The sequence below is a fragment of the Triticum urartu genome, chromosome 3A, assembly GCF_056163025.1.
Source record: "Triticum urartu cultivar PI428250 chromosome 3A, HENAU_Tu73, whole genome shotgun sequence".
NCBI classification, from domain to species: Eukaryota; Viridiplantae; Streptophyta; class Magnoliopsida; order Poales; family Poaceae; genus Triticum; species Triticum urartu.
The window spans coordinates 675,882,028-675,907,192 of record NC_141875.1 but is presented as its reverse complement, the minus strand read 5'-3'; the positions used below and the strand labels follow the sequence as shown (position 1 = coordinate 675,907,192).

Below are 25,165 nucleotides of genomic sequence, written 5' to 3'. Positions count from 1 at the left end.
CTCTATCCATGTCCATCCTCTCCTCCGGCCTCCCCATTGATGATATTTCTTTCCTCACTTTTCCCGATACACCTATCACTCATGCAATGTCCTCGTCCACGCATCCCATCATGTCTTCCCGTACTACTATTATAGACTTTATGCCATCGTCAGCTACGGCTTCCCCACCTCGTTCGTTACCTAAGCCTACCTCACCTTGCTCATCCCCTGAGGCTTCTACGATGATTCCCCCTCATCCTCTTCTTTACCACAATGGTTGTCCGCGTGTTGTGGATTCTTCTCATGTGCCATCTCCCTCGACTACCATGCCCCATGCCATCTTCTATTGGCAATGCACTGCCTCTAGATCAACTTACGCTACGGTTATTCTGGTGTCGCTCTTCTCGACACGACTTCTAATCGTGATGCTGTTGTTCATCCCGAACGACAACATGCCATGGCAGAGGAAATTGCTGCTGGTGAATTCACTAGCACATGGGATCTCATTTCCCTTCCTCCCTGTGCTTGTACCATCACTTATAAGTGGTTCTACAAGGTTAAGACTGATGGTTCTCTTAAGCGTTACAAAGCCCATCATGTGGTCCGTGGCTTTCAACAAGAATATGACCATGACTACGGTAAGACATTTGCTCTTGTGGCCCACATGACTACTCATCGCACACTTCTCGTTGTGGCTTCTATTCGCCATTTGTCTGTCTCTCAGCTTCATATCAAAAATTTCTTTCTTAATGGTGAGTTGCATGAGGAGGTTTACACGTAGCCACGACCTAGGTATTCTAGTCCTGATGGCACGATTCGTAGTATTCGTCGCTCTCTCTAACAAACCCTCGTGCCTGGTTTGAGTGATTCGTCTTAGTGGTGACTATGGTTGGTTTTCTAACTAGTGCTCATGATCCTGCACTGTATATTCACCTTTCAGCTCGTGGTTGGACTGTTCTTCTGTATGTCGATGACATGATCATCACTGGCGAGATGTAAATTGCCTTTGTGAATGCTTTTCTTAGTGACTAGTTTCTCATGTCTGATCTTGGCCCACTTCGCTAGCTCCCTGGGGACGATGTTTCTACAACCTCTAATGGCTTCTTTATTTCCCAAGAAGTATATCCAAGACGTTCTTACTCGCAATTCTTTTATTGGTGAGCACAATGTTGAGACTCCTATGGAGCTCAACGTCCACCTCTATGCTTCTCATGGTGAGCCTTTGTTTGATCTGACGCGCTACTGTCATCTTGTTGGGAGTCTTGTCTATTTCGATATCACTCTTCCAGACATTCCACATCCCATTCACATTCTAAGTCAGTTTGTCTCTACTCCCACTACAATCCACTGCAGTCACCTCCATTATGTTCTATGATACCTTCATGTGACTCTCTCTCGCCATCTCTTCTTCCCATGCTCAAGTTCGCCGGTCTGTTTCTACTTACTGTGTATTTCTTGGTGGTTTTCTCATTGCCTGGACGATGAAGAAACATACTTCACTTTCTTGTTCAAGTGCAGAGGCCGATTTGCGAGCTATGGCTCTTTTAGCAGCAAAGGTGACTTGGCTACAATGACTGCTTGATAATTTTGGTGTTTCTGTCACTACACCTACTCACTCTTGTCAAAGAGTACAAGTAGTATTGTGTGCTACCCTGTGAACCATGTGTTCATGCTTCCTTCATGTGCTCAAGTGTGCGAGATCAAATTATTGCTCTTCAGTACGTGCCTTCCAATTTACAGGTTGTTGATTTCTTCACAAAGGCCTAGACTAGAGCACAACACGGCTTCTATCTCTCCAAACTTAGTGTTGTTGATCCACCATGAGCTTGAGGATTTTGGTGATTCTATCTCTCCAAAAGAGACGACCACTTTGGACCACAAACGTTGCACCAAATATCTTAGGCTACTGCCCAGACCTCCAAAAAAGACAACCACTTCAGACCAAAAATGTTGCACCAAAGATCTGAGGCTACTGCCCAGACATAGCAGCCATACCAAACCCGCAATCGCGTTGACTGTGCCGACGAACTCGCTGCCCTAATAGGATCAGCACACCACCCTTGCAATGTGGTTTCAAAGACCTACCCATTAAGTGTTGTTGCATCACCATCCGAAGTCGTAGCTCAGCATACAACCATTATCTGAAGCTGCCGCTCTGACATCCATCGAGCCTGACCATAAAGCAACCCTGCCAAACCGACAATCACGATGGAGAGGAATTTAGCACCGCAATGAGAACTTTCAGGAAGGAAACAACGTGCAAGGTCACCGTCGTCATTGGCGCGAACCATAATGAGTGCAAGGCTTTCACAACCACAGAGCCACACAAGGGAGCTCAGACTACATGACAACAGCGCCCGTATCAGATTGCCCAGCCGCCAACAACCAAATACAACCACAATAGTTGTGGCACCTCACTCCACAACAACCATGCCATGCCATCCCGAGTAGCAGATCCACTGTAAACATCAGATCTACCCACGACCGTCCATCATCACGGCTGATGCACAAGCATAGGGCGGCGGATGATGCCTTTCTCCTCTCAGTGTCCTCTTCCCATCTTCCTTGCTTGCCCTATCGCCATACCCTCGCCGGTCGGCTCTGAGTCTAAAGGCTGACTAATGGCAGCGGTAGTCCGCTCAGGTCAGCATTTTCACCCCTTCCCACACGTCTCGTGTACTCTCCACTGCCTGCAAGTCCGGCTAGGCATCCTTTTCCTGGCTGCGAATTATTCATGTGCTGCCTTGTTCCTACATCATGTGCTCCCATGCAAGTTGTCACCATAGCTGCAAGCTCGGGCACCGCCCCCGAACTTACCCAAGGATGCCAAGCGCCCAAGTGCACGTCGCTACCTGTCGCCAAGGCTAGGGACGCTCAGCAAGGGAACGTGGGATGCGGAACCAAGTCCGTGACACATAACCCACAAACAAGGGAAGGACGCCAAGTCAAATCGGCTGGGAACGGACAGTGCACATGAGGTATGGGGAAGCGGTGAAAACACTATCAAGAGCGGCATGCTCTGCCATCCTCTTCCTTTTCCACTTGAACTTGCAAAGAGGAACCCTGAGTTGAATTACTCATCCCAATTTTGCCCTCACGGTCTTAAGACATGTCACTTTATTTCCCCTTGGGGCCATGGGAGGGTCCTTGACAGACACGGAGTTGCGTGCAATCAATCACAGCTTGCAAGGTGGCTTCGTACCAGAATCCCCTAAATTAACATTTGTTCGCATTGGCACTGCATGTACATGTATTTCCATCCGCAGGGTCAAAATCATCCTTCTCTTTACACATCGGGTCGAGTCATGCCTAGATTTCCCCAGCCACCTCTGCCATAGGTGGTAAAAATACCACGAGGCTGAGCAATGAACCATTTCTAGGTTGCAAACACATCTAAGTTGGAACCATCATCAAATCACCAAACTGAAACTCCTTTGGATCATGAACCCCATCCCCACATGGTCAATCGCATCGTAATCTGTGCAAAAAAGCAGCATCTTCTCATATAGCACATGGAACATTAGGGGTAGTTTACCTCAGCTCAACATTCCCTAAGAACCTCAAAGGGGGCTTTCTCTAGTTTGATCTTGACGCGCACTTGTACAAACTTTCATACTAACATCAGATTGGGCAACACAAATTAAAATTTAGATAAATAGTGTTAGCATCGGTATTAAAACTAAAAGATAACTACGAACTATGAGCAAGGTATCACTTGTGTGCAAGGTGGCTGGTACCAAATTCACAATATTAAGACAAACACGTTTATAATGTCGAGTTTGGGGTGGGATGTTTATCTAGTTTTAAAACCGACATGGGGGGGGGGGGGGGGTCATCTAAATGTGATTTCATTCAAAAAGAGGATTGATCTAGTTCACAAGTGAAACTGGATCAAAGACCAAAAAGTGGGCACGACACAAGCGACATACCCTCGTCAACCACACTACACAAGCAACAATTGCACTAAACGCAAACCCCCAGATCCGAAGCCGCACGACTCAAACCCGTATTCCTAGGTGGCCATAGGCTATACACGTACATGTGTGGTACAATACGCAAAAAAACTCCTTTTATAACAGGGAAAATACAAAGGGTAAACAACTATAATATTATACATCAGGACCTCAACGCTTTTCGACTTCTGAGCCGGCAGAATGACTTAAATACATGTAATGATGCGCCGTGGCACTAAGTACCACATGTAATAAGAAAAACAGGTTAATGGGGTTACCTTTTCAAGCTCCAGTACAGCCTTTGCAACATCATTTTTCTGCTCAAAAAGACTGCCCAGCTCCATTCTTGGAACTATGGCTCAGACCACTAATATCCAGAGAAAGAACACCAGCTTAGGCTTTAAAGAAACACTATAAACAACACAGCAAGATATGAATATTTACCATCAAAGACGTAGGACTGAATTTGCTGTTGGGGGATTCTGCAACTTGTAGATTGCATCATCTGCATTCTCCTTAACAACCTGGTATTTAATTGTATAGATCAGCTAAACAAAGACATTATCCTGAAAGGGAAAAGGAGATCATCAATTATTTCAGCAAGTATACAAATAACCATAGCCGTCAATGCATTCACTTGGATTTTAAGTGCTACAGAAGATCAATCACATGGTCAGAAATTCAAGTGAACGATTGGGTCACTATGGCCAAGTTTCCAAGCATTTCCCATCAGTAGCAAAATTAGATAAAAAGGATGGTTTGCTCCAGTTATAAATCCAATTCAAGTCCAGAAGACCCAAGGTTGTGCAAAACAATGTTCTCCAACTGACACACATAATTTCTCCTACCAATATTAACATCCTCCCACAGCGTTAACACTGCTCTCTTTTTCACATTCAGAGATAGTTGAGCAGCCATATCTACAATCCGTGCCTACTGCTATCTCATTGTCACGCAACAATGATTTGAACTAACAAACATCTCCCAAAGAACGACCTAGCGCCGACAGAATTGGTTTGAAAACGGCAAAACAAATTCCCTCCACTAGCTTACATGGGGATAGGAACCCACAACTACATATATATGTATTATTATGCAGCTAAGGTAGAAACTAGTAACATGACTTTATTATTAGGCTCGCTCTGCTAGATGATGTGGACATAGATATCATCTACGCGTGCGAGACAAATAAATGGTCAGGTACAATCGTTTCTTTGTACATATGATTTAACTGACGAGAATAAGATAGTACACTTATATTTTGATTTATTTATATTCAGAAATAAAGGAATCAGAAAAACAATTAAAGAAAAGCAGCACTCTTTGCATGCATGCGCTTTACTGTCCTTGCATGCATGGACTCCACCACCAAACCATCCATTCCATCCATCATGCATGAGGAGCAAAGGGCCAACGTCACAAGAGTCAGACAATTTTGTTTTGTCTAAATTAACAAGAGAAGTAACGTGATGAGGCCAAAGCCTTGCACCAGGATGGGCCAACCGAAGCAACCACAGCCGCCGTACAGCGTCAGGTCATCGTTCGGCCCAACATCCTATGGAACGACGAACAGACTCACCGTACGTCCACCTTTAATAAATAGTCAATCTAGGTTAGGGTTTAGACTCGGGTTTTGTTTAAAGAAGTTTAGCTATTGCTACTTTTATTTGTCTTCGCTCGTAGCGGCTAGTGTGACCGTAAAGACATCCTATCGAAACCCCATCTTGTGAGATTAATCCCATCTAGCATATTCGCAATTTTGAGATTGTTTGGCTATTATTTTCTTGCATGTTCTTCGATTTGCTTGCAAGAAAAATCCTTCGTGAATAGGTCGATTGCGCCGTTGGCTGGGTCGATAACGCCGTGGAGTTGGTTCAGCGATTGCCGTGGATATCAGTTGTGTACGGTTCTTCCTGTACGGTTGGTAGCCGGATCGGGAGGGTCAAGTCCCACCCAAAATCGTAGTTATCCTCTCTCATCGAAAGATCGGTCCCAGTTCACATCAAGTGGTATCAGTTTTCAGGTTCATCGATGAGAGATTTACAGTTTTATTAGATTAGATTGATTTTAGTCCTACAACCCACAAAAAGCCAAAAAAATTAGATTAGTTCATCCGCTGCACCTATCTTTTTAGCCTTTAGCAATTTTTGCATCTAGTATTTGTGTAGTTGAATTTTTGATTGCATTCATCTAATACTAGTGCTGGTCTAGATTAGTCCGAGAGAAAATTATCTACTAGATCGATCTGGTTTTTGTCCACCCTAAAGAAATCCCTTCCACTCAGCAGAAAAAACACAACAAGATTGCACCAGATTGTTACTGTTTTGCCGATTCTTACGTGCAGTCTGAGTTCGCATCCTTCTCGTCCGCCGTTTCCCTCACGTACAAGTTTTTCTTTCTTTGCCGGCCGTACGCGTCTTGCACCTGTCTGCCGCGTACGCCGTCTTGCATCTACGCTTGACATCAGACACCAGCCCACCTATGTCTGCTAGACCACGCCATTGTGTCTGTGATAGTGCGCTGCTACTCGATCACTGTTTGGAGTTATCTGGCCACATCGTTCCATCAATATCTGATCTCAAGTAGTACACGATCTTGTAGCTTTTGGTAGCACTTGAGTTTGTACGTTTTCTTTTCTCCTGTTCTCTTCATACGTGTGTATACACGTTGGTAACCAGCTTGGTCAAAGGAAAAAGAAAGAGAAAAGTAAGAAAAAAAAAGATAGTGAAAAAAAGAAAAAACAGTGGAAAAAAACAGAGAAGGAAAAGTAAAAAAAAACAGAGAAGGCCAGTTAGCATCTTTTGGAATATCTTTTACTGTCCAGAACATTTACTTTGTTCATCTACGTGATATCCGCTGGACTTTTTTTTTCTGCTTTAGGTTTCCATATACTGCCATTTATACCTCACTTATATCTAGCTATTTAGAGCATTCATATTTTCATCAGCTTCCACTCATTTGATTCAGTATCTGGGCTTAGATTGTTTTATCTCTTGCTAGTCGACTGCCAGCACTAGTTAGAAGTTTGAGCAATTATTCAACTTGCATTGCTTTTTGCTAAATTGTGCCACTGATATTATGAGTTGAGAAACCTTTGCCAAGCTACATTTTTTCCTACCAATAAGTACAGGTCCCGACACTACTGATTCCTGGTTATCGCTCCATCCAATCTTCATCGGTCGTTTGAAGCCAACACCAACGCGTCGATCACCACCTGTTGCATTGGTAAGAACAAGTAAGAATTTGATACTAAGTTTGAGTGTGAGCAAATTTTGTCCACCACATCCTGTTAGTTGATAGGGATTATACATTGTTTTTTTTCTCTTTCGCTAACAATGGCACAGGATCAGCCCACACTTGAGGGTCTCACCGCGGATGTGAAAGTCACTAGCTAGCGTCTTGCCCAACTTGAGGGTGCTCAGATTGCGACCGAAGAAAGGCTCAAGGCCATAGAGGATGCACAGGGTGTTGCAAACACACAGCTAAAGGACATCTTGTCACGTCTTGACGAGTTGCGGACTGCACCCCCCATCAACAACAATGCTAATCCTCGCAACTCCACGGGTGGCGGCGCTATTTCGCGAGCTCGGCGTGTGCCCATGGGTCATCCACAACACCCAGCTACTGCCACTGATGCCGCCACCATAAACCAGCACCAACAAATTCCTCCCCGCATCGAGCAACATGGGGACAACTATAAGGATTATTCTGGTGACACCGAAGACGACCAAATGGTCAACCACCACAATGACCGTGCTCATCGACAACTACGTTTCAACCGTCATGGTATGGCACGAGGTCAACCCAGGTACGATGTTAGAGATTATGAACACTCTAGTGCCAAAATCAAATTTACTATGCCTGCTTTCAATGGTAAATATAATCCAGATGTTTATCTTGACTGGGAACTTTCTGTTGAACAAAAATTTGCATGTCATGATATTCCTGAGAACCAAAGAGTTAGGGCAGCCACTAGTGAATTTACAAACTTTGCTTCCATGTGGTGGAGTGAATATTGTCGTATTAATGCAAATAATATACCTACTACTTGGGATGCTTTAAAACGAGCTATGCGACAGCGTTATGTTCCTTCATATTATGCTCGTGATAAACTAAATGAATTGCAACGTTTAAAACAAGGTAGCAACTCTGTAGAGGATTATTATCAAGAATTGCAAACTGGCTTAGTGCGATGTGGATTAGTTGAAACCGACGATGCTATGATGGCTAGATTTTTACGTGGTTTGAATCGTGATATTCAGGATATATTGGACTATAAGGAGTACAATTCTATTACTCGTTTGTTTCATTTTGCTTGTAAAGCTGAAAGGGAAGTACAGGGACGACACAACAAGGGACGAGGTAACTTTTCTGCAGGTCGTCACTCATCATGGACACACTCTCCAACTATCCCACCCACTACCGAGGCAACACCACATAACTCGAACAATGGTGCATTCCCAACAAGTTTAAAATCAGCTCCACAATCCTCTGCGGCTTCGAAAGCAATATCTCTAGCACCCACCACCTCGTCTGGACGCACAAGAGGCATGAAGTGTCATATATGCAAAGGTGGCGGGCACTTGATGAAGGACTATCCAAATAAACGAACATTCATTGTGCGGGAAGATGGTGAGTACTCCTCTGCTAGTGATTTGGATGAAGATACACGTGCTATGCTTGCCACTAATAATGCAGGTGACACCAAGGAGCATGACACAGAGGAGATACATATTAATGCTGAGATGGCAGATCAATACCGAAGCCTTGTAACCATGCGAGTACTTAGTGCCCAGGTGGGGCATACTGAGATGCCTCAACGTCATAATCTTTTTCAAACTAAGTTTGTTGTCGAAGGGCATTCTGTTCGTGTGATCATTGATGGTGGAAGCTGCAACAATTTGGCGAGTATTGAGATGGTAGAGAAGCTTTGCCTCACTACTACAAGACACCCCCATCCATATTACATCCAATGATTCAACGATTGTGGTAAGTTAAAGGTAACGCGTCGTGTGAGAGTACATTTTACACTTGGTTCATATCATGATTATGTTGACTGTGATGTTGTACCTATGCAAGCTTGTTCTTTATTGTTAGGTCGACCATGGCAATATGATAATAGTGTTACCCATCATGGTAGAACAAATTCATATACTCTCGTGTTTCAAGGAAAAACTATTAACTTGCATCCTATGACACCTACTGAAATAATAAATGATGAGAAAGCTAAATCAACAGATCGTAAAATGCATAATATGCTTGCTTTCAATTCTGAAAAATTTCCGTTGAGTGTCTCAACATCTGATCTATACATATCACATGCTCAAATAGTTCATTTGCGTCCCCATAATTTATATACAAACTCTTTGTGGGATAAAATGGCTTTGCCCGTGGAAGCGTATATACCTGTTGCACCTATTTTTGCCCTATCGTATGATAAGTTTCAGGTAGATAAAAGTCGAGGACGACTTTGTTTTCAAGGAAGGGGGGATGATGTGGACATAGATATCATATATACATCTACGCGTGCGAGACAAATAAATGGCCAGGTAGAATCATTTCTTTGTACATATGATTTAACTTACGAGAATAAGATAGTACACTTATATTTTGATTTATTTATATTCAGAAATAAAGGAATCAGAAAAACAATTAAAGAAGAGCAGCACTCTTTGCATGCATGCGCTTTACTGTCCTTGCATGCATGGACTCCATCACCGAACCATCCATTCCATCCATCATGCATGAGGAGCAAAGGGCCAACATCACAAGAGTCAGACAATTTTGTTTTGTCTAAATTAACAAGAGAAGTAACGTGATGAGGCCAAAGCCTTGCACCAGGATGGGCCAACCGAAGCAACCACAGCCGCCGTACAGTGTCAGGTCATCGTACGGCCCAACATCCTATGGAACAACGGACAGACTCGCCGTACGTCCACCTTTAATAAATAGTCAATCTAGGTTAGGGTTTAGACTCAGGTTTTGTTTAAAAAAGTTTAGCTATTGCTACTTTTATTTGTCTTCGCTCGTAGCGGCTAGTGCGACCGTCAAGACATCCTATTGGAACCCCATCTTATGAGATTAATCCCATCTAGCATATTCGCAATTTTGAGATTGCTTGGCTATTATTTTCTTGCATGTTCTTCGATTTGCTTGCAGGAAAAATCCTTCGTGGATAGGTCGATCGCGCCGTTGGCTCGGTCGATAACACCGTGGAGTTGGTTCAGCGATTGCCGTGGATATCAGTCGTGTACGGTTCTTCCTGTACGGTTGGTAGCCGAATCGTGAGGGTCAAGTCCCACCCAAAATCGTAGTTATCTTCTATCATCGAAAGATCGGTCCCAGTTCACATCACCCAATTTCTACGCAGAGACGGGCCATGGGCTTAATAGAGTTCTTAATTGGCAATTTTGCTTTGGCGGTTTGACACGGGCCATGGGCTTAATAGAGTTCTTAATAGCAACAACTCTTCCCAGTGCTGCAGAGAGTTGGGCAACTACAATTAATTAAGTGTGCTAAAAAACATGAGCAGAGCAATCTCGTCTGCTTCTCTTCCAGCAGTTCTTAGTTATGAATCTGGCGGCGGCAAGTGACACGGACGATCAATCTAGGCGCCTACCATCTATCCAGGGGGAACAGAGCAATCGTGACTTGGCCGAGGGACAGAAAGCATAGCGCAGATTTGAACTACCAATTCTGTGTGCTGCAACCTCAGTGTAACTCAACAAATGATTTTAACTACCAAACACTTCCCAAAGAACAATCTTGCGCCAAAAGAACTGGTTCCAAATCGGCAAAACAAATTCCCTCGCTAGATTACATGGGGATTGCAAAGGCGCAGACAGATACATGTATTATTATGTGGCTAAAGTAGAAACTAGTAGCATGGGTTGTTATACCGGACTGGACACAAGGTCCTGGGCACATATAGCTCTTAATTTGGCGAATTTAGGCTTGGCTAGGGTTGTTTCAAGTTTTCGACCTATAGCAACAACTCTTCCCAACGCTGCAGAGAGTTGGGACTCTACAATTAATTAACTAGTTAAAAGTAGCATCCCGGCAGAAGCAATGGCGTCTGCTTCTAGCAGTTAGTTTAATCGTGAATCTGGCATGGGCGAGTGATAAAGAAGGTCAATCTAGGGTAGGGTACCGTCAATCCAGGGGTGAACAGAGCAATCATGCGTGCCCTAGGGACGGGAAGCGAAGGGGGGGAGAAAGAGAACCTTGGTCTTGGTCTCGAGCGACTGGACACGGGTGGAGAGGGTCCCGGCGACGAGCTCGCCGGCGCAGCGACTGAAGAAGTGAATGCCCGGCTCGGCGAGGCGGAGGAAGCGGCCCCGCTTCTCCACCGCCGCCGCGTTCGCCTGCTCCACGCACCCGCGGAAGAGGAGGAAGGCGCTCACCATCTCCGACGATCCCTCTCGCCTAATCCCGACGATTCCCTTCGTCGGCGGGCTGGTTGCTGGATCGATTCCGGCGACGAATTCGGCGTGCGGCGTGCGGGACTTCGGTTCCCCACTTTCGACACGCTCTCCCTTTTTTTTGTGAAACGGAACACCCTTGTTTCCATTACAAAGACAATCTGGCTAAGTCGCCAGTTACAGAGTTTTGTACAAACTCAGGGAAGTGGCCCAACCAGGTCTCACATCTGCCACTCCCTAGACCATGACCATACGCTGCTAAAGAGTGTGCTGCATTGTTACAGATTCTAGGACATACATTCAGTTTAGCAACATCAAAAGCAACATTCAACTGAAATTTTATCTCCTGGAACAAAGATCCTAAAGTAGATTTATCATACTCTTCGCTTGTTGCCGCCTGTTTCAGCACCATGGAATCAGTTTCAAAGATGACTTGGTTACCTCCCATCCTTGCCGTGGCATGGATTGCATATAGCATGGCTAAAGCTTCGGCATGGAGTGGACTGGATACAAGTTCCAGGTTTCCTGCTCCTGCAGCCAAAAGTGTGCCTTCATCATTTCTCAGAGTAAAACCCCAACCTCCAGAGTTTGATGCTTCATGAAACGCACCATCAAAATTTATTTTAAGGAATGTACTTGGTGGAGGAGACCATTTTGGCGTGGCGGTCTGTTTCTGGGCACTCCTTCGTATCTTGAGATTCCTGAAACTATTGACATGATAATAAATAGAGGCAACAATTTCATCAATGGTTTTCATCATGTCGCCCACGTTAGCTTTATTTCTTTCATGCCACCATAGCCAGAACAGGACACACACCTTTATGCTCTCTTCCTCTGACAGATGAAATACCTCCTCAAACAAGCTGAGAGGATCATTGCATAGCACTAACTTGCTTCTAATATCTTCCATCTGTGATGCGTGCCACAATTGTTTCACCTTTTTGCATTTGAGGAAACAATGACAACCATCCTCATCATATCTGAAGCACACTGGGCACCTAGTGTCAATATCCATTCCCCTGTTTTTCAACTTCATTCGCAGTGGTAGACTATATGTTGCCATACGCCAAATGAAGTGGAGGACCTTATTTGGGAGAGGTAAAGCCCATATTTTCTTCCATTCGAAATCAGTCGCCTCTCCATTACTTCTTGAAGTTGACGTTTGCCCATGGCTTGATTCCCGTTCTGCATTGTCCACTGCAACCTTATAGGCTGATTTCACCGAGAAGATTCCCTTCTTGTCAAAGTGCCATGCAATGGAGTCATCAAAATGATCATGAATGGGGATCTGCAGGATTATCTTTGAATCCTCTGCATTGAAAGTTTGGTGCACAAGGTTAGCATCCCAACTATTTATTTGTGGGTCTATAAGATCCGCAACCTTCGAAATCACTTGTCTCCCACAAAATGAGGTGACCCTTCTTGTAGTTCCTCTTGGGAGCCAGGGATCCGTCCAGATTTTGATGTTTTGCCCATTTCCGGCTCTCCAAATTATACCTCTTTTCAGCAGTTGCACGCCTTTCAAAATACTACGCCATGAATACGAAATTCCCTTTTTTGGAGTCGCTTCGATTATGCTGTTCCCTGGATGATATTTGGCCTGTAGTACTTTGGCGCATAGTGAGGACGGATTCTGAAGCAGTCGCCATGCTTGTTTAGCAAGCATGGCCATATTGAAAGCATGGAGGTCCCTGAATCCTAATCCACCCACTCTCTTTGGTTTTGAGAGCTTCTCCCAGCTAGTCCAGTGGATTTTGTTTACTTTGTCCACCTAGCTCCACCAGAACTTACTTATCATGGAACTAAGTTCATCACACAAACTTTTTGTTAGGTCAAAGCAGGCCATAGTGTATATTGGGATCGCTTGAGCTGCTGCCTTGATTAGAATTTCCTTTCCTGCTTTGGATAGTAACCTCTCCTTCCAGCCTTGTATCTTATTCCACACTTTTTCCTTTATATACTGGAAAGCTTTAGATTTCGCCTTCCCAATATAAGCTGGTAGTCCAAGGTATCTCCCTTTCAAGCCTTCTGTTGTAATGCCCAATGCCCCCATCATCTCTCTTTTGTGCATTTGCTTAGTGTTCTTGCTGAAGAGGATGGCTGACTTGTCCTTGTTTATTACTTGTCCGGAGCAAACCTCATACTTCTCTAGAATATCATTAATAGTCCGGGCATTTTCTTCATTTGCCTCTAGGAGCAACAGTGAGTCATCTGCAAAGAGTAAGTGACTTACACTTGGTGCTTCTCTGCATAGTTTGATCCCTTTCAAATTCCATTTTCTTTCAGCATCATATAACAGGGCGGAGAAACCCTCCGCACATAGTAGAAATAAATACGGTGAAAGTGGGTCGCCTTGGCGTAGGCCTCGTTGGGGAATGATTATCTTAGTTGCATCTCTGTTTACCTTCACTTGATATTTAACTGTCGTCACGCACTTCATCACCAAGTTGACCCATTCTCCTTTAAATCCCAACTTTAGCATCATTTCCTTTAGAAAATTCCATTCAACCCGGTCGTATGCTTTACTCATGTCAAGTTTTATTGCTGCATACCCCTTCCTACCGCTTCTCTTCCTCTGTAAAAAATGTGTTAGTTCATAGGCCAGGAGAATATTATCTGAAATAATACGACCTGGTACAAATGCACTTTGATTGGGTGAAATGATATGAGGCAAAATACATTTCAGTCTATTAGCAATTACTTTGGAGATCACCTTGTAGATGACGTTGCAGAGGCTGATGGGTCTTAAATCCTTTAGGCTTTCTGGATTTGCATTTTTCGGAATTAACACGACCATGGTGTCATTCCATCCTTCAGGCATTTGGCCTCCTTCAAGGACATTTAGAACCTCTTCAGTAACTTTATCGCCAACTAGGTGCCAGAATATTTTGTAGAAAACAGCAGACATGCCATCAGGCCCGGGTGCCTTAATATCTCCGATATTGAACAAGGCCTCTTTAACTTCTTCCTTCGTGTATACAGCAGTAAGCCTTTCGTTCATTTGTGCATTTACCCTAGGTGAAACTGTCCTCAGGATTTGATTGTTGTCTGGTCCTGCCACTGAGGTGAACAGGTTACAGAAATAGCTAGCAACAAGCTCTTTTAACTGCTCTGCACCCTCTACCCACACTCCATCATCTCTCCTTAACCTCCTGATTGTATTTTTCTTTTTTCTCTCCGAGGCACAAGCATGAAAAAAGGCAGTGTTTTTGTCACCATCTTGGAGACATTTAACATGTGCTCTCTGCCTCCAAAACATGTCTTGCTGCTGTTCTAATCTCTCTAGTTTTTCCCGCAGAATGTGTTCTCGGTCTATTGTGCCCTGGTTTATTGGTGCCCTTCTCGTCTGCTCCAACTCGACTTTAATCGCCTTTATCCTCTTCTCCAAATCACCTAGGATGTTAGTATCCCAGCTCTTTAGGCCTCCTGCCACTCTTCTAAGTTTTTGTGATAGGCTATTTTCGCCCCTCAAGTGTGCAGTATACCATGCATTGCTTATGACCTCCTCGCAACCTTCTTCCTGTAGCCACTTCGCCTCGAATCTGAAACCAGACTGACCATTTCCTTGGTGTCGCATGGCTCTGTCCGTTCCTTGTACATAGACAGTCACTGGTCGGTGGTCTGAGTGCCTCGGATCCCCTATTATTACCTTGTATGATGGAAATCTAGTACACCAATTCTGAGACCCCACAGCTCTATCAAGTCTCTCTTTTATGTATTTACTTGCTTCATGGCTATGATTTCTCCAAGTGTACTTGTCTCCCATGTATCCCAGATCACGCAGACCACAATCTGCCAAAGCCATCCTAAACTGCTCCATTTGTTTAGTAGCCCGAGATGGGCCACCTTTCTTTTCATGGCTATATAAGATTTCATTGAAATCACCGGCACAAAGCCATGGAAATTTTATTTGTTGGTCTAGAGTCCTCAAAAGCTTCCATGTTTTATCCCTTTTTTCCGTCGCAGGCTCACCATATATGCCCGTGAATCTCCATTTAAAACCATCTTGTTCCACTATCTTCACATCAATATGATATCTCGAGTAATTGTGCAATTCAACTTTCACATGTCTCTTCCACATTAAAGCAAGCCCATCGCTCTTTCCTTCACAATCCCTTACCACCATACTTGGCATTCCCAATAGGTATTTTATCCGTTGCATCCTTCTCCCATCCAATTTTATCTCGGATAAGAAAAGAATATCGGGGTCCACCCGCTTCTGGAGGTCCAGAAGCCCCCGAACTGCCGGGCCATTCCCCAAACCCCGGCAGTTCCAAACGGTGATCCTTATTTTGCTTCGCCGGGCTGTCCCTGCAGCCCAGCGTTCACAAATTCAGAGTTTGTATTTTCTTCCTTCTCCCCTCCCCCAGCTTCACAAACAGGATCCCTTCTGATCTTCTTTAGCATCTTACTTTCTAGGTCTATGTCCATCAGATCAGCATTTCTCTTCTTTGGTTCGGTCTCAACCCCTTGCTTCTGCAGCTGCTTGTTCTTTGCTCTTTCAATACGCTTGAAAGTGCTATTTACTGCCCTTTTCACCTCATTATTTTCGTACTTATTTTGTACACCCTCCTTTGGCTGAGACTTATTCTTTCCTACCGCTGCATTCTCCTTTGGTGCTAGATTAAAATCTATATCAATAATTTCCTTTTGCATCCTTTGGGAGACCACTCCACTTGCGCTGTTAGTACACAAGCCATCTTCTAAGCCTTTATTTGGTTCGTCCACAAAATGTGTTTTATCATCAGAGAACAGTTTCTTGCCCTCAAGGGACCCAGACTGGACATTTTGGATTGCCTTCAGTGGGCTCATAACTTCTTTCTCCTCCCCTCTTGTTGTTCTCTCTCCATCCCTGCCTATCGACTCATTTTTCCTCCAAGATGGACCATCACTCCCCTGCTTACTTCCTTTGCTGCCTGCGCTGTTTGTTACCCAGAATTCACCTCGTTCACTTGAGCTTCTGCTCCTCTCTTCGCTTGAGCTTCCTCTTAAAATTGTTGCATGTAACCAGGGTCCAAATTGCCTAGCACCCTCTCTTCTGGTTTTAGTTGGACATGCCTTCTCAATGTGGCCAATTATGCCACAACTGTAGCAGAAATCTGGTAGATGTTCATATTTAAAGGAGACAATTTTCTCTTTTTTTCCTTTTCTTTCCCTCCTTATCCTCTTCATCATCTCCCATCATCTCTTCATGAACATGCCTCTGATCCTCTTCATCCTCTTCCAGTTCCAGTGTGACGAACCTCATTATTGGACTTGTTATATCCATTCTAACTTTAATTCGCATGAATTCCCCCATTGCGTTTCCGTCATCATCTAGATCAACATCCAACACTTCTCCTATTTGCTCTCCCAGCAGATCTCCTGTTTCCATGCTCATCATTCCCATAGGGATACCATAAGCTCCGACCCAGATGGGGATCATCTTAAAATCATACTCATCAATAGTATTACTGGGTACAAAATCTTCCATCACTAGCAAGTTTTTGTTGAACATCCATGGGCCATTTTCTAGTGCCTTCTTCTTGCTTGCTTCTTCATGGAATGTGAAAAGAAACCGATTCCTTCCCATATCCTTGCATTCTACCCTTGAGAAAGGACACCAACCCCTGCTAAAGTTCTCCCCAAATATTCAGATTTTGCCGGTCTTTCTGAGAAGAGCTTACCCACTGCTTGTAGCTTGCCCATGGTAGGAGAACAAGCCTGCTTCTTTCCAATCTTAATGCCTTTCTTCTCTGCATCCGAGAGCTTCAACTTTTCTAGCTTACATTCCACTCCCTCCAAAGCTGGGACCTTCCTGTCCCCCATGGCCGTCTCACCTGGTAGGACTCCGAGCTGCGCCACCCACCACCAGGGACTACCAGCCCAGCCGCCTCCACACAAAGTCGCTAGGATTAGATTGGTGTTGGGCTCTCTCCGGATTTGAAGATTACACGCACTGGAACTCAAATTGCCGCCGGACCTGGGATTGGAGCTCTCTAAACAATGAGGGGCGTGGTTGGTCAGGCAGCTTCAGTTGGATTTAGAAACAGAGAACCAGATTTACAGGAAATTGAAGAAAAGGTGGAGCGGATTGGGATGGATTGGAATGGATTTGCTGGAGATTGGAAAGGGGGCGGATTGGGGCGGCAATGGCTGCCGACAGAGTTTGCTGTGGGAAAACACACGAAGTCGCTGGAGACTACACGAACCGTCACGTGCGGACGGACCGATTCCACACGCTCTCCTTTTCTGGGTTAGGAAAGTTTGGATACGAGTGCGGCACGGATACGGGTGCGTGGTATGGTGGGCACGGTGGGACACGCCCTGGCCCTGCGAACCCGGACTACGTGGAAATAAAATAAAAAGGACCCTAATAAAAAGCAATTTCATCCTGACTTTTTTATGAAAATTTTAGTCATTCGGAGATGGCAACTTTAGTTGTGAAGCATGACAACTTTCTATTTGGATGGCAAGTTTTAGTTTTTTTCAGTTTTTTTATGGCAATTTTAGTTGTAAAAACAGCAGGACGGTGTTACTTCATGCCACACGTGTGTCACTTATCATTTGAAAATAAAAGAAGTGTTCGTTTAACCCGGGAAACTGGCAAAGTTGTGCCCGACGTCGTATCTTCCTAGCTGGTGTGACAGATGGTTCTGCCAGGACGCGGGAGGGCAGTCCAGGCCTGGTGTTGAGGCATATCTCTCTCGATATGGTTTTGGTGATTGATGACAACATGTTTGCAGACTAATCGTGTGTTTTGAGTATTTCAGACATACATCCTTGGCACGAGATGATTTCTTCCCCTCGGAGTGTCATTCAAGACGGTGTAGCTCTTCCGTTTCTCTTTCGGTGGACTAGTTGCGTAGAGGGCACCGTACTATCAAGAGGGGGTCCGCTGGAGTATTGATTGGGTGGAATCAACACGTACACATCCGCATCTCACCCACAGAGCTCTTCCGCTTCGTTGGAGAGATCTCTTCTATCTTGTGTCTTGTCTGGGTCCCAGCGGTAGTATCGTGCAACTCAGCGATAGTACCGCTGAGGGGTCACAAGCGGCAGTACCGCTCTACAGCGGTAGTACCGCCGGTGACTCCGCAGCAGTACTACCGCTGGCCTGCCTGGCACTACCGCCTCGACCTCAGCCTCGATGGAGAGATCTTCTCTCTCTTGTCTGGGTCCCAGCGGTAGTATTGTGCTACCCAGCGGTAGTACCGCTGAGGGGTCACAAGCGGCAGTACCGCTCCACAGCGGTAGTACCGCCGGTGACTCCGCAGCTGTACTACCGTTGGCCTGTCTGGCTCCTACCGCCTCAACTCGAGGGCTCTTTTTCTTGTGTCGGGTTTTGCGGCACTAGTTGCGGCAGTAGAGGCGGTAGTACCGCCCTTACCTCCGCGGTAGTACCGCTCTGGGTCTAGGTCCCTGCTGCTCTCCTCTGCGCGGCAGTACCGCTAGCTGGAGCGGCAGTACCGCTGGCTCAGCGGTAGTACCGCCCCCTAGCGGTACTACCGCCCTCTGCGGGGCTGGTTGGTGGGGCAACGGTTGGATTGTTGCCCCACTATAAAAGGGGGTCCCCTTCTTCCCTGTTGACTTACCTCTTCCCTCTCAAGCTCCATTAATGCTCCAAGCTTCATTTTCGCCTGATCTACCTCTCTAGCCAATCAAACTTGTTGATTTGCTCGGGAGTGGTTGAGAAGGCCCCGATCTACACTTTCAGGGATTTTCGATTCCCCCACTCATCCCTAGCGGATCTTATTACTCTTGGGTGTTTGAGCACCCTAGACGGTTGAGGTCACCACGGAGCCATAGTCCATTGTGGTGAAGCTTCGTGGTATTGTTGGGAGCCTCCGATTAAGTTGTGGAGATTGCCCCAACCTTGTTTGTAAAGGTCCGGTCGCCGCCTTCAAGGGCACCAATAGTGGATCACGGCATCTCGCATTGTGTGAGGGCGTGAGGAGAATACGGTGGCTGTCGTGGAATTGTCACGGCAGATGTCCTTAGTGTCAGGACTTAGTCGCGAGGCCAACGCATCTATGTGGTAGCTTGAGAGGGGTTGAGCGGGACGAGAGACGCGATGTTTTACCCAGGTTCGGCCCCTCACGGTGGAGGTAAAAGCCTACATCCTGCTTCATTGATATTGATGATGATGATCACAGTTACAAGAGTGCTCTAACTCGAGAGCTATTGTCTAAACCTAACTTGTCCAACTTGTGAAACTTGTGAATCTTGTCCCTTTTGGGGAGCCCTGCCCCTACTTATATATGTTAGAGGGGCGGGTTACATGTAGAGTCCTATTAGGATTAGGACTAGTCTATCTCTAATACAAACCGGATACAAGTCCAGGTCTTAACCCCTTGTAAGATAAATGTTCCTCATGCCTTTCCTCTTAAACCGGCCCACCATTAACATAAACCGGCCTGCTGGGCCTTGGGCCTTGTCATCCATCTGGAACACGCGCCGGGTCACCAATGAGTCTTCAGGCTCGTGAATCGTCATACCAGTGAACCGCCAGACACGTAAGTCGCCAATCCTCTGGCAGTTTACCAATGAAACGCCTAGTCCGTCCGGGTTATACTTCCGGCCGGTTACGCCACGGGGTATATCCCCGACAGTAGCCCCCAAGTTTAGCTTGGATTTATCCATGGTAAACTTATACTGCAAAAATAAACACAAGAAGAAAGTTTTGCTCCGGGTTAAGAATTCTTGTAAACCGACATCTGATGATCCTCAAGTCCTTGTCATTTCCTCCTTCTAGAAAATCCGGGTTAACAAGCCAGCTTCATACTCAATTTGTTGACATTGGTTTCTCACAGAGAAATATTGTGAAGAATAATCCACTTGAGTCGGCTTCCAAATCGCCGGTTTAAGAAATATGGGTCTTGAAGTACTTATCTGATATTCAGCCGGTTTGAAGATGTAAAACTTACCGGTTTAATATTACCAAAATGGCCGGTTTATAAATATTGATGGCACCGGGTCATAATTGTTGTCGACACCGGGTCATGTAATTGATCTTCCTGATTTGCTCAAAACTGATAAAGTGAAGATGTTCCTCCTTTATATGCATAATACATGTAGCCCCCAAGTCTTAAGAGGAGAACATAGTGATAACTTAAGACTTGCTCCAATAAGTGTTTCAACCTTCAAGAAATCCGGTTTGTTCATCTCAATTATATAAACTGAATACTCCATATATGTAGCCCCCAAGTGCCGGGTTGTCATGCTTGCAGCAACCTGGGACTTGTAATTGCTTATAAAAACTTCAATCAGTGTAACCCCCAAGGGCCGGGTCATTATGCAATAATGAGCAGGAACTTTGTAAATATAATTATGTAGATTTTAGCAGTGATGTGTAGCCCCCAAGGGCCGGCTTAGTAAGATAATACTGAACCAGGACTTGATATATACTTCAATGAAAATAACATCTTATAATGTAGCTTCCATCGTAGGGCTTGAACCCACGTCCACAAGGTTAAAAGCTTTGTGCTTTACCAACTGAGCAATGGATCCTTCAATATTATGGACGAAAACTTGTGTACATTGAATTGTTGACAGAAGCAATTGGTAGCCCCGAAGGGCCGGCTCATTATAATATGATGAGTCGGGTCTTCAATAAGACTAGTAAAAATGACTTTGCATTAGCCCCCAAGTGTCATGATGCATGCTTGCAGCGACATGAGACTTGCATGTAATCTCGATTTGAATAATGTAGCCCCCAAGTGCCGGGTTGTAAGCCTGCAGTGACTCAGGACTATTCCTTCAATTGTAAAATAAATCATATCTATTGATAATATGATAGCCATTACGCTAAAGCGACTTTGAAAACCTTAATCATAATACTGGTTATTGATAACCATAATAAAAATCCAACCATGTTGGCTATTTGAATAATATACCCAATGATTTATAAGCGCATAATTCCAATGGCGCAATCCAAATATATACTGGCGACTTATAGTCCAAAGCCAGGCCGGTTCAATAAACACCGGTGATTTGTAATTATGCTTTATTCAACCTGTTTCTGCATACAACAAGTTTAAAGTGTCCTGGCGGTTTACCGCCGGACGGGTCATAACGCCCAACATATATGATATAACCCAGGTTTATAACCAAGGCTGCACTTAAGAATAATCAAATATGAAATAGATCATACCTGTGACATTGAATCACATCGTTGGTTTACCAACTTTTTTTAGTAAGGGTGATTGAAGGAAATATGCCCTAGAGGCAATAATAAAGTTATTATTTATTTCCTTATAATCATGATAAATGTTTATTATTCATGCTAGAATTGTATTAATCGGAAACATAATACATGTGTGAATACATAGACAAACAAAGTGTCACTAGTATGCCTCTACTTGACTAGCTCATTAATCAAAGATGGTTATGTTTCCTAACCATGAACAATGAGTTGTTATTTGATTAACGAGGTCACATCATTAGTTGAATGATCTGATTGACATGACCCATTCCATTAGCTTAGCACCCGATCGTTTAGTGTGTTGCTATTGCTTTCTTCATGACTTATACATGTTCCTATAACTATGAGATTATGCAACTCCCGTTTGACGGAGGAACACTTTGGGTGCTACCAAACGTCACAACGTAACTGGGTGATTATAAAGGAGCATTACAGGTGTCTCCAAAGGTAGATGTTGGGTTGGCGTATTTCGAGATTAGGTTTTGTCACTCCGATTGTCGGAGAGGTATCTCTGGGCCCTCTCGGTAATGCACATCACTTAAGCCTTGCAAGCATTGCAACTAAATGAGTTAGTTGCGGGATGATGTATTACAGAACGAGTAAAGAGACTTGCCGGTAACGAGATTGAACTAGGTACTGGAATACCGACGATCGAATCTCGGGCAAGTAACATACCGATGACAAAGGGAACAACGTATGTTGTTATGCGGTCTGACCGATAAAGATCTTCGTAGAATATGTAGGAGCAAATATGGGCATCCAGGTCCCGCTATTGGTTATTGACCGAAGACGTGTCTCGGTCATGTATACATTATTCTCGAACCCGTAGGGTCCGCACGCTTAAGGTTACGATGACAGTTATATTATGAGTTTATGCATTTTGATGTACCAAAGGTTGTTCGGAGTCCCGGATGTGATCACGGACATGACGAGGAGTCTCGAAATGGTCGAGACATAAAGATTGATATATTGGAAGCCTATGTTTGGATATCGGAAGTGTTCCGGGTGAAATCGGGATTTTACCGGAGTACCGGGAAGGTTACCGGACCCACCCGGGAGCTAAATGGGCCATGATGGGCCTTAGTGGAAAAGAGAAGAGGCAGCCCTACATGGGCTGTGCGCCTCCCCCTTCCCCTAGTCCTATTAGGACTAGGAGAGGTGGCCGGCCCCCTCTCTCTCTTTTCCCCCTCCGCGAATCCTATTCCAACTAGGATTGGGGGGGGGGAATCCTACTCCCAGAGGGAGTAGGACTCTCCTGGCGCGCCACACCTTGGCCGGCCAGCCTCCCCCCTCTAGTCCTTTATATACTGAGGCAGAGGCACCCTAGAACACACAAGTTGATCCACGTGATCTATTCCTTAGCCGTGTGCGGTGCCCCCTGCCACCATATTCCTCGATAATACTGTAGCGGAGTTTAGGCGAAGCCTTGCTGCTGTAGTGCATCAAGATCGTCACCACGCCATCGTGCTGACGGAACTCTTCCCCGACACTTTGCTGGATCGGAGTCCGGGGATCGTCATCGAGCTGAACGTGTGCTCGAACTCGGAGGTGCCGTAGTTTCGGTGCTTGATCGGTTGAATCGTGAAGACGTACGACTACTTCCTCTATGTTGTGTCAGCGCTTCCGCAGTCGGTCTGCGTTGGGTACGTAGACAACACTCTCCCCTCTCGTTGCTATGCATCACATGATCTTGCGTGTGCATAGGAAAATTTTTAAAATTACTACGAAACCCAACAGTGGTATCAGAGCCTAGGTTATTTATGTTGATGTTATATGCACGAGTAGAACACAAGTGAGTTGTGGGCGATATAAGTCATACTGCCTACCAGCATGTCATACTTTGGTTCGGCGGCATTGTTGGACGAGACGACCCGGACCAACATTATGCGTACGCTTACGCAAGACCGGTTCCCCCGACGTGCTTTGCACATAGGTGGCTTGTGGGCGACTGCCTCTCCAACTTTAGTTGAACCAAGTATGGCTACGCCCGGTCCTTGCGAATGTTAAAACGGGGTCTATTTGACAAACTATCGTTGTGGTTTTGATGCGTAGGTGAGATTGGTTCTTGCTTAAGCCCGTAGCAGCCACGTAAAACTTGCAACAACAAAGTAGAGGACGTCTAACTTGTTTTTGCAGGGCATGTTGTGATGTGATATGGTCAAGACATGATGCTGAATTTTATTGTATGAGATGATCATGTTTTGTAACCGAGTTATCGGCAACTGGCAGGAGCCTTATGGTTGTCGTTTTATTGTATGCAATGAAATCGCGATGTAATGCTTTACTTTATTACTAAGCGGTAGTGATAGTCGTGGAAGCATAAGCTTGGCGAGACGACAACGATGCTACGATGGAGATCAAGGTGTCACGCCGGTGACGATGGTGATCACGACGGTGCTTCGGAGATGGAGATCACAAGCACAAGATGATGATGGCCATATCATATCACTTATATTGATTGCATGTGATGTTTATCCTTTTATGCATCTTATCTTGCTTTGATTGACGGTAGCATTATAAGATGATCTCTCACTAAATTATCAAGAAGTGTTCTCCCTGAGTATGCACCGTTGCGAAAGTTCTTCGTGCTGAGACACCACATGATGATCGGGTGTGATAGGTTCTACGTTCAAATACAACGGGTGCAAAACAGTTGCACACGCGGAATACTCAGGTTATACTTGACGAGCCAAGCATATACAGATATGGCCTCGGAACACGGAGACCGAAAGGTCGAGCGTGAATCATATAGTAGATATGATCAACATAACGATGTTCACCATTGAAAACTACTCCATCTCACGTGATGATCGGTTATGGTTTAGTTGATTTGGATCACGTAATCACTTAGAGGATTAGAGGGATGTCTATCTAAGTGGGAGTTCTTTAATTAATTTGATTAACTGAACTTAAATTTATCATGAAACTTAGTACCTGATTAGTATCTTGCTTGTTTATGTTTGATTGTAGATAGATGGCTCGTGCTGTTGTTCCGTTAAATTTTAATGCGTTCCTTGAGAAAGCAAAGTTGAAAGATGATGGTAGCAATTACACGGACTGGGTCCGTAACTTGAGGATTATCCTCATTGCTGCACAGAAGAATTACGTCCTGGAAGCACCGCTGGGTGCCAGGCCTGCTGCAGGAGCAACGCCGGATGTTATGAACGTCTGGCAGAGCAAAGCTGATGACTACTCGATAGTTCAGTGTGCCATGCTTTAGGCTTAGAATCGGGACTTCAACGACGTTTTGAACGTCATGGAGCATATGAGATGTTCCAAGAGTTGAAGTTAATATTTCAAGCAAATGCCCGGATTGAGAGATATGAAGTCTCCAATAAATTCTATAGCTGCAAGATGGAGGAGAACAGTTCTGTCAGTGAGCATATACTCAAAATGTCTGGGTATAATAATCACTTGATTCAATTGGGAGTTAATCTTCCAGATGATTGCGTCATTGACATAATTCTTCAATCACTGCCACCAAGCTACAAGAGCTTCGTGATGAACTATAATATGCAAGGGATGAACAAGACTATTCCCGAGCTCTTCGCGATGCTGAAAGCTGCGGAGGTAGAAATCAAGAAGGAGCATCAAGTGTTGATGGTCGACAAGACCACTAGTTTCAAGAA

At 44.8% G+C, this 25,165-nt stretch overlaps 1 protein-coding gene and 1 pseudogene across 1 annotated transcript; both read right to left on the bottom strand.

Moving 5' to 3' along the window:
* Nucleotides 1-10,722: 10,722 nt before the first annotated feature.
* LOC147981436 (uncharacterized) lies at nucleotides 10,723-12,772 on the bottom strand (annotated as a pseudogene).
* Nucleotides 12,773-15,634: 2,862 nt separating this feature from the next.
* On the bottom strand, nucleotides 15,635-17,502 carry LOC147981435 (uncharacterized). Its single transcript, XM_087513956.1, has 2 exons — nucleotides 16,551-17,502; nucleotides 15,635-16,486 (listed from the first exon to the last, which is right to left on the bottom strand). The coding sequence occupies exons 1-2, from the start codon at nucleotides 16,923-16,925 to the stop codon at nucleotides 15,641-15,643; spliced, it is 1,221 nt and encodes a 406-aa protein (XP_087370082.1). The 5' UTR covers nucleotides 16,926-17,502; the 3' UTR covers nucleotides 15,635-15,640.
* Nucleotides 17,503-25,165: the final 7,663 nt, after the last annotated feature.